At 36.2% G+C, this 15,103-nt stretch overlaps 1 protein-coding gene across 1 annotated transcript in view; it reads right to left on the bottom strand.

The window, feature by feature from the left end:
* Positions 1–15,103, bottom strand: part of LOC145687647 (annulin-like) — a 135,550-nt gene that overhangs the window by 74,388 nt on the left and 46,059 nt on the right. Inside the window, exons 2-3 of the mRNA XM_081761112.1 lie at positions 12,998–13,210; positions 8,888–9,009 (exon numbers count right to left, since the gene is read on the bottom strand). Coding sequence (XP_081617238.1) covers positions 8,888–9,009; positions 12,998–13,193 — 318 coding nt within the window. The 5' untranslated portion in view covers positions 13,194–13,210. The remainder of the gene's footprint in view (positions 1–8,887; positions 9,010–12,997; positions 13,211–15,103) is intronic.

Raw genomic sequence — 15,103 nt, 5'->3', positions numbered from 1 at the left:
TGCGTCCTACACGCAGAACGCAACAGAATATTACTCGTGAAAAATCCAGCTTACGACCGTTAGGGAACGTAAGCAGTATCATAGTCATTATCTAAATTTTTTATGAAAGACATTTTGTCACTAATCGTTAAATACAGTAATGAAAACGCAAAGAAGAAATGTTGCTGATGAAACCAATGAAACTGAAATGCATTACTGAAGTGAAAGAATCAAAAACAGGAACAGGAGGATGTGTTCTTTGTTGCAAAGAAGCCACATCGAAAAATATTCAATTGAAGGAACTTGCAAAAACAATTGTATGCGCAAAATGAGAACCCTTTGCTTGTGGAAAACTGAAAAAACAACGTTTGTAAATGCAATATAATTGATTCAGAGTAACCGACAATGATTTTCGGCTGGTAATACAGTATAATAAAACAATGTTTACTCTGTAGCTTTCAACATTAAAAATAACTTATGTCTGTACTACCATATCCTTATTCTTGTAAAGTGAATTTGTGGTGGACAAACACCGTGTGCGTGGGTTTTCTCGGGGTTCTCCCGTTTCCTCCCACTTTCTTCATTCCACCATTTCATTCATCTCTCATCATCACCATCTCCTTTACCCTAACCGGCATAACCGTTGGACGTAAAACTTACAGATATCATTTCATTTCTTATTCTTGTAATTAGGGAAATATGCTAATAGCATTTCTTTTACAGAACATTCTACGTCGAAATTCCATCAATTTTCAACATTGGCAGCCGAAAATTTTCTAAAGATCATGACATCAAAAATGGAGGATGTTGCTACGCAACTGAGTGAACAAAGAAGAAAGGAAAAAGAACAAAACAGAGCGGCTTTGAGAGCTTTAGTGGAAACTGTCATTTTCTGTGGAGAACAAGAGTTGCCTTTACGAGATGACAAAGACAGTGATCCCTTATCTCTAGGAAAACCACTTCATAAGGATGGGACATTTCGAGCATTGTTGCGATTTAGAGCACCTTATGATGAAACTTTGCGAAAACATGTAATAAACAGTCCCCAGAACTTACTTAAGTCCTGAAATTCAAAATGAGATAATAGAAGTTTGTGGAAAGCTCATACAACAAGAAATAGTGAATCGAGTAAATCAAAACAAATGTGTCTCCATTTTAGGAGATGAAACATTGGACATGAGTGGAATAGAACAATTTTCGTTGTGTGTTCGTTATGAAAGCACATTGAGAGAGGATTTCTTGAGTTTTTTTTTAACTATATGATTTGAGTGCCGAAGCCATCAGTGAGAGTTTTGAAAAAGTGCAAATATCTGAGATTAAATCTGGACTATCTTGTTGGATAGGGATATGATGGAGCAGCCAACATGGGAGGGAAAATTAGTGGTGTGCAAGCTAGAATAAAAGCACAATTTCCAAAAGCTTTCTACGTCCACTGTGCTTCTCACCGACTGAATTTGGTGCTTTCTCATTCTTTATCAGTTCCTGACATGAGAAACGCCATCTGTGTTGTGAAGGAAGTGTGCAATCTCTTTAACAACAATGCTTTAGCGAAGGAAAAACTGAAAGTAAATATAGAAAAACTTACACCAGAGAACAAGAAATAACGACTCGTCATTATGTGTGAGACAAGATTCAGACAACATCAGAAAGCATTGAATGTATTCTATGAGCTGTTTGAACCAATAGTTGTGACCTTGAGAGATTTATCTATGACCCACCGAATTGTGGCACAAACTGCGTCGACACTTTTGGCTGCATAGAGAAAGATTATTTTTTGGTGTCAATGAAACCGTGAGCTGATTTTTAGTTTTACTCTATCATTGTCGGCCTATCTTCAAAATACGAACCATGATTTGGCATCTGCTGTTCAAATATGCTGAACAAGTAACAAAGAAGCTGGATAAAGTGTGAGAAAATACTGACTAACAGTTCAGTGATATTTTCAAATCTTGTTCCAAATTAGCAAAGGAAATATTCGGAAGTGAAATCCAGACCCCCTCGGGTGATTGGCGAACAAATGAGAAGATCAAATCCACCAAGCTGTTCTCCAGAAGAGTATTTTAGAAGATCAATATTTTTACAATGTTTGGATGATTTAATCTCTGGACTCAAAAAAAGTTTTTCTGATAATACAACGATAACGTTGTATATAGTATTAGCAATCTGTGCCAGCTTATAAAAAGGGATCAGAGGCGAATTATTTGAGCAGTAATATATATAGAAAAGAAAGACACACAGAAATATCGAGAGATTATTTTGTAATCGTTAACTAGAAAAAGAGTTGTTGCTATGGAAACGTAGTAAATAAGTGTGTGTATGTATGTAGACATCTTGTTAAATATGCAAAAGTGGATTATGTACGCTTCTCATGGTTGAATATTAAAAATCAGCTAAGAAAGTGATAAAACGTTTGAATTATTTCGAAGATTACTAACTTTGAATTTACGAACCACCTTCTTAAAAATTGGTGCCTCAACACCGGGATATATAAGTGTCGTTTTGAAGAATAATAAAAACGGCTAACTTTCAACGTGACATTAGTGTTACCATTTTGAGAAGCGGTAAGGTGATACACCGAAATATGGCAATGAGTGCAACAGATAGTGACATAACTGGTGATCAGAGTGTGTATCCAGAAACGAATCCTAATGAAAATTTAACTGACATCTTAAGAGACTTAGCTCAACAAATTACGGATCGAGTACGAAAAAGTGATGAAATAGCTCAGCAAATTAGGAACCAATCCGAGCAAATTAGGAATCAATCTGAGCAAATTAATGATCAGGTTCTAGAAAGTGATGAAACAGCACAACAAATTAGGAAACAAGGTCAACACTTTGATGAAAAATTGGATCAGAAGATAAACCAGTTAGCTAAGGATTTCGATGAAAAACTAGGGAGGTTAGAACAGTGTAATGAAAGCAGATGGGATCTTATTCAACGTCAACTGAGTCAGATGAACCAACACGTAGTAGAAAAATTTGAACAGTACGACGAAAAAATGGAAAAAGTAACACAAAGATTCACGGAAGTTCAAGATTCAGTAGATGGCATAGAGTCAATGATAAATGCTCACGCTAATCACATTAAACTATTGCAAGATGAGGTGAACTTTATCAAGGAAAAGTGTATTCCCGAAAGTGCATTCCAGGACAATGGATACATGAATGTGGTGCATACTACATCTACTGGTTGTGAACCTACTAGTCATCCCAGACCAATTTTGGAACTTAATGAATCTTCGAGCTGTGAAGAGAGTACTGATAGAGAAAGAAGAGTGAGGCAAACATCCCGGCGGAAACACAACTCCAACAGATGTATGAAGACTAATACAGGTAAACCGTTACGATTCAGCGAAGTTAAGTCGCTTACCAAATTTAGCGGTGTGCCGGAGGATATACCCACTAGGGCATTCAAATTTCAGGATGAATGCGAACTCATGGGTGTAGATGAGTCTCAGTTTCTTAAAATTATTGCCGTATATATTATTACCACCCTGTTTAACATGGTTCAAAGCTATCAGGGGCTGTCTTCGTACATATTCTGACTTCAAGAATGCTCTGCTATCAAATTATGAAAATGATTTTATGATAGCGAATAGAGATGCCGTCTTGCGAACGAAACATTTCAATCCAAAATTACACAGGAGTATTACAGAATTTGTAGTATCTACATATAATGAGTTAAGATCACTAAATTCAAAATATCCGGAATCCCGAATTATAGCTTCCATTAGAATCTTATTGCCATTTCGACTACAACAGTTGTTAATGTCGGCGCAGTGCATTAGCTTTAATCATCTAATTATGCTTATTCAGAATTATGAAAGTCAGTCGGCAATACAGAATAACAATAAAATGCAGGATAGAGGTCACGGTAATTATGGACGCAATCAGACACAATATGCCTCTGTTCGTAATGTAAATATACAACCTGAAAATAATTCTAATGTCCATAGTTTTAATAATAGAATGAATAGTTATAATGGTACCGATAATCAAACGCAACCTAATCACAGAAATGGAGTTAGGAATTTTAGAAATAGCAACAGGAATTCCAGTAGGAGTAATAATTATCGCCAATATGGGGCCGCGGTGGCTCGGTGGTAGAGCGTTCACCTCTGGTGCTTGGGGTCCCGGGTTCAATCCCAGCCCCCGCCAAGTGAACTTTGTGGTGGACAAACACCGTGTGCGTGGGTTTTCTCGGGGTTCTCCCGTTTCCTCCCACTTTCTTCATTCCACCATTTCATTCATTACTCATCATCACCGTCTCCTTTAGCCTAACCGGCATAACCGTGGGACGTAAAACTCACAGATTTCATTTCATTTTTCAATTATCGCCGATTCTCACAAAATGAATTTGCAGATGGCAGGAATTCTGTAAATAGGAATCAAAATATGGTATCATCCTATGAAAGACAAGAATGTACACAAGATTGTGCTATATAATGTTGCTTAAATGAGCCCTTCGAACGTATAACTTGAACTATCCAAAAGGCGTCCGATGGATTTGTATTAAATTGACCTTTGCTTACGTCTATGGTTAATATGTTCTTCATTCCATTTATTATTAAAATGTATGTTAAAAATATATGCAATTGTGAAATAGTTCGAAAAAGTGATGAAATTAAGTTATGGCAGTTAACTGAAAATATTATTGAATTTGTTCCTTATAGTTTTGTTGCAATTTCCTTTTATAGTATTAATTGAGGAAATATATTTAAAAATAAAAGACCATAATTTTAATGTAAACGTATGAAGATAATGACAAATATATAAAATAAATGCAACTTATTATATGGAAAGAATAAAAATAATGAATATCGAATCTCTTAATTTTTCAAAGTTTATTAATGTATTAAATAATAATCCTCAATGTGTTAATATGTTCTAATTTTGTTGCCTTCTGATCTTACTAATATTTAATATTATAAAGATCTTTATTTGTAATTAATGTTGTTTGAACATGAAGGAAACAGTTAGGTTTAATTTTTGAATAGCCTCATCGACGATAATTGTAAATCGACGTTCTTAGTATTGATATATATTGATAAATATAAAAATGTGTAATGTTATAATATATTATATATAAAAATGGAAGAGTAAAATATTTGTATTAATAGTGATATTAAGTATATACGAGGGCTATTCAAAAGGTAGGTATTTTATAATTTTCAACCCAGGGTTCTTTCCTTCATAGCAAAACTATTACGGAAGTCCTGTCCGGACGACATCTACAACGATAACGTTCTATCTAGTATTAGGAATCTTGCTAGCTTATAAAAAGGGATCAGAGGCGAATTATTTGAGCAGTACTATATATAGAAAAGAAAGACACACAGAGATATCGAGAGATTATTTTGTAATCGTTAACTAGAAAAAGAGTTGTTGCTATGGAAACGTAGTAAATAAGTGTGTGTATGTATGTAGACATCTTGTTAAATATACAAAAGTGGATTATGTACGCTTCTCATGGTTGAATATTAAAAATCAGCTAAGAAAGTGATAAAACGTTTAAAATATTTCGAAGATTACTAACTTTGAATTTACGAACCACCTTCTAATAACAAAGATATATTATCTTCTCTAGAGATTCTGCTTCCAAAATAAAAATGCTGATGAAAGAAAGCTGCAAGACCTTTTAAATATTGAATTCTATTGGGTAACTTTTGTTTCTGAACCTGTCATCAAAGCAGAGTACAGCCTATGGTGCGAAAAATGGCGAGCAGAACCAAACAAACCTCTCGATTTAATGGATGTATTGGATGCATGTGATCCAGCCTTCTTTCCGTCAATCAGCAAGCTACTCCGAATTTACGCTTGCTTGCCCGTTTCAACAGCATCAGTAGAAAGATCCTTTTCTTCATTGAAAAGAATCAAATTATATCTCCAAAACAAGATGGGTGGTGAACGGCTTACAGGACTTGCATTGTTATCCATTCATTCCCAGTTATCTTCTGATGTTGAAAAGGTGATTGAAGTGATGGCTAGCAGTGGAGAGAGGAAAATACTTCTTTAACTTTACTACTATTGTAATTTTTTGAGTAACAATAAATATCAGGGGTTACCTGAGACTTCAAGTGCATTTAAATACTTTTTTTTTACATTTTTACAGTATTATACTCTTGTAGTAAATACAATGTCTCATACATATTAGATTCTAACTGGTAAATGTATGATTTATATGTAGAAAATACACTGTTTTTAATGCAAAATAAAGCTCTTTGTGCAGATAATTCATGAATTCATTCTTAATATATATATATATATATATATATATATATATATATATATATATATATATATATATATATATATATATATATATATATATATATATATACAGGGGCGGATCCAGGATATGATCAAGGGAGGGGCTAAACCATATTTTGCCGTTTTATCCGGTGTAAAGCAGGATTGAAGCCCATTTTATCCAGTGTATACCTAAGCGTCAAGGGGGGGGGCTATAGCCCCTATAGCCCCTCCCTTGGTTCCGCCACTGTATATATATATATATATATATATATATATATATATATATATATATATATATATATATATTCTTTTTAACTTGGTTGTCACTCCCCCGAAAAAAAAAATCTGGCTACGTGCTTGATTCTGAAGTATATTTACACTTAAAAAAAACTCTGTAACTTTTTTCGATCATTTTTGTCTCATTATACGTAGATTTCAGTTCATTATTGTCTAGAAGTGATAGTACAAAACAGAAATACTAAACCCAAGGCATTTCCAAAGCAACCTAAAAATTCTTGCTGCTTTTGACGTTCCATTTCGTGAAGTGCTGATAGAGAGGAAACGAAGTGTCTTACGTACCGGAAAAGCGATGCGGGATTAGTGTGACTATTGACCTACACATACACGCGCACGGTCAGTGTCAAAAAGAAATTGAGACATCGAAACAGCTCCTTCGTGGTTGTTTCCTGTTTGGCTTTAAGGGACCTTTCATCCTCGCGGTAGTTAAACTGTCAGGTTTTCTAACTACGTTGAGTTTAAGGAATCATTTTATCCACAGTAACACGGATCTCCAACCGCCACAGTTTAAAAATCCGACCGCTGGTAGTTACGATGCGTGGCAGTTGGGCATTTTCTGTTTATATTGTGTCATATGGGACCTTTCATCCACTCTGATTGCGCAGAAGACTCATTTAATTCAATGTAGTTGATAATAGTATAAAATGAGCGCACTCTAATATTTAAATAGGACGAATTGTTCGCGCTCGGTTATGTGATACGAGCGTGGCAGTTGTGTTGGGTGTGTCGCAAGGGACAGTGTTCAAGATGGTGACCTACAAAGCTCGACAGAAGCACATCAGCGAAGAGGAACAGTGATCGGAAATATACTCCCAGTGACAGGTCACGTCAAACATTAAATCGGATTGTCATTCAGAATTATGTTGCGAATGCGGTCCAAGTGACGGACGAACTTAAGCAGTATCTACTACAACCTGTGTCAACAATCACAGTCTACCTCGAATTACATGAAATGGAGATGGAGGGTCGAGTTGCACGGGCAAAACCGTTAATAAGGAACAATAACGCTTTAGCACAACGTCATAGGTGCCGCGGGCTTGTAATATGAACAGCTAAAGAATGGAAACGTGTGATATGCTCGGGTTGAGTCACGATCACCTTATTTTTTAAAAAAAATCATTTTTATATCTGGCTGACGTCCGAAAAAATCGTATGATCCGCTGTCTCCCTGTCCAGCCATTAAACATTAAACATTAAACATGACAGTGGCTTGTGGCCCGCAACATCCTGATCTTTAGTGGGTCCTGTGCTGAAGCTGATTGATCGTGTCATTGCCCGTGATTATGTCGTCATTTTAGGTTGCCATGTGCATCCTATAGTCCAAATGTTTCCATGCAGTGGTGTCATGTTCCAGAATGATCAATTCACACAGCTGCAGCTTTACGGAGGTAGTGTGTGTAACATCGGGTTTAGTTGATTACTTTCCTGACCTGTCCAATCCACAGACTTTAGTATAATTGGAAATCTGTGGTCCAGTTTGGAGCAACGAATGCGGTACAGATTTTTACCTTCACCCTCTCTCACGAAACTGAGTGATGCATTGCACGCGAAATGCTGTAATATTTCACTTGCTACAATTCATGGACTCTATTACTCCACTCCACGTCTCATTAGAGCTGTTCTGAGGGAGTAGGTGGTCAAACGCCATATTCATCTGGTTAGTGGCACTTTTTAAGTGTGTCCATTTAAATTGATAAGTTTCTGCATCATTATTGTTATTTTATATGATTTATTGGAATATTTTTACTTATATATATATATATATATATATATATATATATATATATATATATATATATATATATATGCAGGGCGGGATTTAGGTGGGTGCAATCCCCTTCATTGTAAATATACAGTATCTAAAATCACAAGCAAGTAGTGAAAATAGCAACACAGCGAAAATTTCTGTATTCATGTTTCTGTTTGGGACTTAAAAAAAGGAAGAGTTTTGTAAAAGCAAGAAAGTGAGTTTTGTAAAGAAAGTGAGAGAGACTGAATAATTTTTAGCGACTTTTTGTGTCAACTTTTTGGCAGTATTGCAGAATAGCGAACGCGCAAATCTGGACCTCCTAACGAAAGCAGAGAACTGCTTTCATCAAAACTAGTATATTTACAGTATGTTGTACGGGGATAATAAAAGTGACCTTTGTTATCAAACCACATAATTTGCTTCCTTAAAAGCGCATGGCTATTTTTTTTAGGTAGAAAAATCATGATACGGAGAAAAAATTTCCCTCATCAAAAATCATGATTAGGCACTGGTCTCCTCTGACCTCATGACTCTTATTGTCTGCTAGAAAGAGTTAAAAATTTAAAGTAAATTGATTCCAAATTAAATTAGTTGTATGTTTACTTACGCTGACTTTGATTGAATTCTCCTTGGTTGACTCTAGGAAGGCATTCCAGCCATCTGATGGTTTAGAACACTTCGATACGAGAGAAACCTTAACTTCATGTTCATCATCTATAAGTCTGGTATCTAAAATGAAGTAATAATAATAATAATAATAATAATAATAATAATAATAATGTTTAAATGTTTAAATGTTTATTAGGGACAAACAGCTACAGCCACAAAGTGCCCCCAAGAATGATTATACAAATATAGGGCGCTTACATTTAAACATAACATAAAAATGAAACATGAAAAAAAAACATGCAATGGGTATTACAGATGAACATACAATGAAAATCATAATGAAAAAACAAATAAACATAATTATCATGTCAAGTACATCTCAAACAAAGTACACCCAATCATGAGATTAAAATAATAACATATTGATATGAGTATACAATAGGGAAAAAGTATATAACGTATTAAAAAGGAACATACATATAGTCATAAAGTTACGAATGAAAATACATGAAAATCATAAAAGAATATAAGCGTAATTTTCAAATCAATTGACACCTTAATCAAAGTACACTCACTTAATTAAAGTACACACACTATTATTATTATTATTATTATTATTAATAATAATAATAATAATAATAATAATAATAATAATAATAATAATAATAATAATAATAATAATAATAATAATAATAATAATAATAATAATAATTGTTGTTGTTGTTTGACTGACGAAATATTTGAAAGAACCAAAATCCCTTACAAATTACTAATTAACAAACGTGGAGAATAACTCTGTATGTAGTTAGTATATGTGAGACTTTATGATTTAGAATCCCATAATTGAATGATGCTATTCGGAAATTCTGCAGTTACCAAAACTTCTTTTAGAAAGAACTAACTAGACCCTCTCCCCAAGAATAAAACAGCGAGATGAAATTATAATTTAACATTCCATGGGTAAAGAAAGATAATGAAAGCGAATGATTATAAAATAATTAGTAGAACAACAATGTGTGAGGAAAACAGAATAATTCCGAGAAAACTCACAGACACGGTGTTGTCAACCACAAACTAACGTGACCTGATCTTGAACCACGGATTCCTCGAATAAGAGGTTCTACCGATTGGAATTTTGGCACTTGTGTCTTTAACCCTTTTCCAGTTCGTGTTAAGTATACTTCCCACCCAATATTTTATTTTCTAACGTCCTTGAGAAGAGTTCTTATAATCTTAGTGGGTATTGTGGTATTACAATAACTTAAAAATTATTGGATTTCTGATCCTGCACTCACTTATATCAAAGGTTATGACATGTAAACGTGTCAAGAAAGTAACGGAATCAATTATGCTCAATAATAATGAGACCAATCCTGGGAAGCATAAACGTGCGACGTTAAACTGTAAGATTTCATTTCAATTCACTGCGCGTTCACCTCTGGTGCTTGGGGTCCCGGGTTCGACCCCAGCCCCCGCCAAGTGAACTTTGTGGTGGACAAACACCGTGTGCGTGGGTTTTCTTGGGGTTCTCCCGTTTCCTCCCACTTTCTTCATTCCACCATTTCATTCATTACTCATCATCACCGTCTCCTTTAGCCTAACCGGCATAACCGTGAGACGTAAAACTCAAAGATTTCATTTCATTTTTTTTTCAATTCACTGCGGTGAAAAGTACTATTACGAAAATAGCAGAAATCCACTATTACATTGAGCACAATACGATATTTCGTACCGGGAGAGATTTCATGGCTCCGGGGGAATATTCCCATATGTCACCCCTAAAATCATCGTTGCCTTAACTTGTCCTTGTGAATCTACATAAAAGCTCTTCCGTTGGCTAGCGTTTGCACCTTTGGTGCACATGGTCTCGGGTTTGATTTCCGGTGTGAGAGAGAAATAAACTTATTAAGGAGCTACGTATGGATCTCATCTTTACACCGTACATCCACGTCTCGAATATACGGAGCCCCGGTGGCTCAGTGATAGAGCGTTCACCTCTGGTGCTTGAGGTCCCTAGTTCAATCCCAGCTCGCGCCAAATGGGATTTATGGTGGACAAACATGGTTTGCGCGTGTTCTCTGGGGGTTCTCCCGTTTCCTTCCACTTTTTTATTCCACCATTTACAGTAAATACGCGCGTAATTTTCGCCCTCGCATAATTTTCGCATCCCAATTTTGAAGGGCATTATCTGTATATTTTATTTTCCACGCGTAATTTGCGCACGCGGAAACTTTTTGTGAAACAGCATTTTTCCAGGAATCAATTAGGTAGCTAATGAACAATTGGCAACGCAGCAAAGCCATTGTTATAAGATAAGAAACAACACGACTTCTTAATCAATTTTTGATATTTTTCTACAAATTAAGAATTAGTTGATTGTTGTCAATTCTTGCTACAAAGAAAATGTGTATCGGTATTTTCGTGTTATTTTGACTGGGGGATGATGTTCACTGATGTGGCTAATTTTTTCCCCGCATAATTTACGCACCCTTGTTTCAAAACATCTTTTTTCGTCTACAAAAGTGCGAAAATACGGTAATTCATTTCTCATCATCACCGTCTCCTTTAGCCTAGCCGGCATACAGTATTCGTGGGACGTAAACAAAGATTTCATCTTTTTTACGTCTCGAATAACGTCGGTACTGGAAAGGGACTAAACTTCAGCAAACAACAACGAGACAAATTTGAAAGTAAAGAATTCCATCTGATTGTGAATGACATACAAATATAGAAAAAGTAGATTACATTTGAAAACAACAACATTAGATTACTTTTCGATAAAACTGCTATTTATATTGAAGCATTTCTCATAACATTCTACGTGATCATATTTCTCGTGACCCCATTGATGGATAAATTTTAAAATAATTCCATTGGATTCAGCATGTTCAAATTAATATCAAAAGTACAATTAGAACTTATCCAAGCGTGGATGCTTTTACTATTGACATAAGAGGTACTTTAAAGAACCCTACTTTGAGATCATTTTTCTCGTGACGCCATGGACAGATACGTTTTAAAATTGTTTGGATTCAGCGTCGTCAAATTAATATCAAAAGTTGAATTAGAAATTTATCCACGAGTGGGCACTTTCTACTACTGTCATTTTTTAAGACGCTCGCATTGTCATGCTTTAAATCTGGCTTATTTTAATCCTAAACGTATATGTTTGGTATTATTCTTTCCTAATTTTATCCAACTTTATTGTGATATCTATATCTGTCTATTTATGTAATTACCCATATTTCATTACTGCACTCTTCATTTACACTAACAGGGCTCGAGGTGTCTGCACCTACTCTGAGTAACCCCAGAACAGAAGATTAACTCCCTCGTTTAAGCTAATAAGAATTTACACGTCATATACCAACACTCTTACTACATCTATACAGTTTTCGCTCTCGTTACATTCAACGCCGTATAGCAGACGACCGTTCGATTCTCCATGCACTCTTGGACCAGATTCTTGCTCTTCCACGTTACGTATATTCACCATTAGATCACTTTCTTGTTATACATTAATATGATCAGGCCACCGCTCACTATAATCCCTGTCCTTGTATATATTGTCACCATCCATTCATAAATTTCACATAACTTCACCAATAACTTTTTTTTAACTAATAGGGCTCCCAGATGGCTCGTATCCACGGGAAGAATGGGGAGCCGGGCCCCCCAAGATTTTGACTGGCCCCCTAAAATTTTCACGGTAGGCTTATAAATGAACTATAATACGGTGATAAACTATCATATCGTTGGATCGGGCTCCCCCTAACTTCTACCGTCCCCCCTACATTTTTTGGGGAGCTACGGACCTGGAACCAAGCGTTTAAACCCGCTCTGAGTAGCCCCAGAGCAGAAGATTAACCCTCGTCGGAACTAACATAATATATCCTTGCGTTCTGTCACAATAAATAAATAAATAAATAATGGTACCCATCTCCCAATGAAACTACCAATAAATGATTACCCATGGCTCCATAGAAGGCGTTACCTTCTATGACCCACCCATCTTCGGATGGGAATGAAATTGCACATTAATATATACTAATTCGAAAGTATCATTATAGCTATACGAGTTAACATATAACATACATATACAAATTACCTGCTACAATAAAATTGAACACAATTTCTTTCTCATGAATGTCATGGCAGTGATTGAAAGTGATGTTCATGAAGAATGCCTGTCCTCTTCTTACCACCAACCGTGGATGCTCCTTCCTTTCCATGAGGTCAAAGCGATCTGTATGGTGAGCCGGTCCATTCTCTGATAAACAGAGATCTACATGCAAATGTTTCATATCAGCTACTTTTTGATCTATGAATCAAAACAAAAAATATTCAATATATATATTTATTAATTCAAAAGATTATTAGTTATAGTATGCAATTTGAAATAATATTTCCTTTATTTAGGTAACATGTCTTGAATACACTGACTTTAAGTCTCTAAAATGAGTCAGGAGGAATAGTCATCTCATAATGTTATATATAAATGCTGTGTATTAACGACACCATTCTTTGTAAAGATAAAAGAAAAACGAGTGATCTAGATGGGATTGTGAGTGGTACAGCTAGGTTTATTTTTCGTAGTGTCTTTCTGTTCCACAAAATATTTAATTATTTTGAGTGGCTCAGTGGTAGAGCGTTCACCTCTGGTGCTTGGGGTCCCGGGTTCGATCCCAGCCCCCACCAAGTGAACTTTGTAGTGGACAAACACCGTGCTCGTGGGTTTTCTCGGGGTTCTCCCGTTTCCTCCCACTTTCTTCATTCCACCATTTCACTCATCTCTCATCATCACCGTCTCCTTTAGCCTAGCCGGCATAACCGTGGGACGTAAAACTCAAAGATTTCATTTCATTTTTTTAATTATGTAGTGGGACCGCAAATTCGCCATTTCTTTTTTGCGAATAAATATTCTTTTTTTTTCATTTTTTAAAACCTGCAACAGAATTCGTATTCATTTACTTCTTTAAAAATACAAACTCGTGTTGAGTGTTCTTTTTTTTTCCCTAGCTGGAAACCAGACATTCTGTCTGCCTTCACGAGTTCCCCCTGTCTGACCTGTAGGTCAACAGCAGTTAAGATAAACATTCTCCCCTTCTGGTTCGATACAGAAGCTTGGTTCTTTTTCTATATTTATGTAGTCTTTTAACAAGTTAGATTATTATTATTATTATTATTATTATTAGTGGTAGAATACTGTTAAGGAAACCTATATAGATTGTGTATCTTTTTAAATGTCATTTTTGCTTCTAAAAGGAAGATTCTTTTTCGTTCTTCGAAGCATTAAATATATATGTATGTCTTTGGTCTAAAACAAGTAAGATAAACTGTCGAAGGGTCTTGAGTTCATTGTGTATAAAACCTTTCAAGTTTATTACTTGAAATCTTTTATGTTTTAATATATGTTTATAGTATAAGATACTATTTGTACAATTCTCTGTAATATCTCGATGTAACCTCATTCTTCCAGAGAAAGGGGCTCACACACATAAATTCAAGGACTACACATCACATGCACACGCATGCGCACACACACAATCTTATCTTTGGCCTGGCTCCGCCCAAGGCACCTTGTTCTAGCCAATCTAGATGTTAATGGCATGGCTCGTTCCAATAGCTAGCGTCTCCGCCCCTCAGAGTGGAACTCTTCCGAGCTCCTTGTGCACCCGAACCGTGTGCAAAGCCAATAATCCTTCTTTTCAGGATACGGATCCCCTTCGGGCTCCGCCCTAGGTACTTTTTAGATCTCCACGCATGCTCAACCTCTGACCTTACGGTCCTAGTGCAACGTTTGCTCACGTTACTATTTTGCACACAGACCGTAAATTGGTGCCGCTTGCACCTCCGACCGAGGCCCTTAAAAACGCGTGTTTTGGCCTCTCTCGTCGGACAACGTCCCTCTCCTGAACCCCTCAGAGACGTGCAGACTACGAGGAGTACGCAATTCGTTAGGCACGTTTCAGTTCAGGAACTTATCACGAAGAAGTCTCTAGTTGTCCATCCTTCTGCCTTCCAACCTCTCTGCCTCTACGGAGGCCTGCCTACTCAATCTCTTGGTTACCTACCTCACTACCTTGGTTTACCCAGTACTTGGCAATCTGTTTCCGAAAGCTCGATGGCTCAGCCAGGGTTCTCCCATAATTGCTGGTCGGCTTAGGAAACTGACGGTCGAAGTACTACCCTACCTAATCCTCACGGTAACTTG

The sequence above is a fragment of the Thermobia domestica genome, chromosome 1, assembly GCF_964235325.1.
Source record: "Thermobia domestica chromosome 1, izTheDome1.hap1.1, whole genome shotgun sequence".
In the NCBI taxonomy this organism is placed as follows: domain Eukaryota; kingdom Metazoa; phylum Arthropoda; class Insecta; order Zygentoma; family Lepismatidae; genus Thermobia; species Thermobia domestica.
Note: the sequence above shows the minus strand (reverse complement) of the source record. Positions and strands in the feature narration are given on the sequence as shown.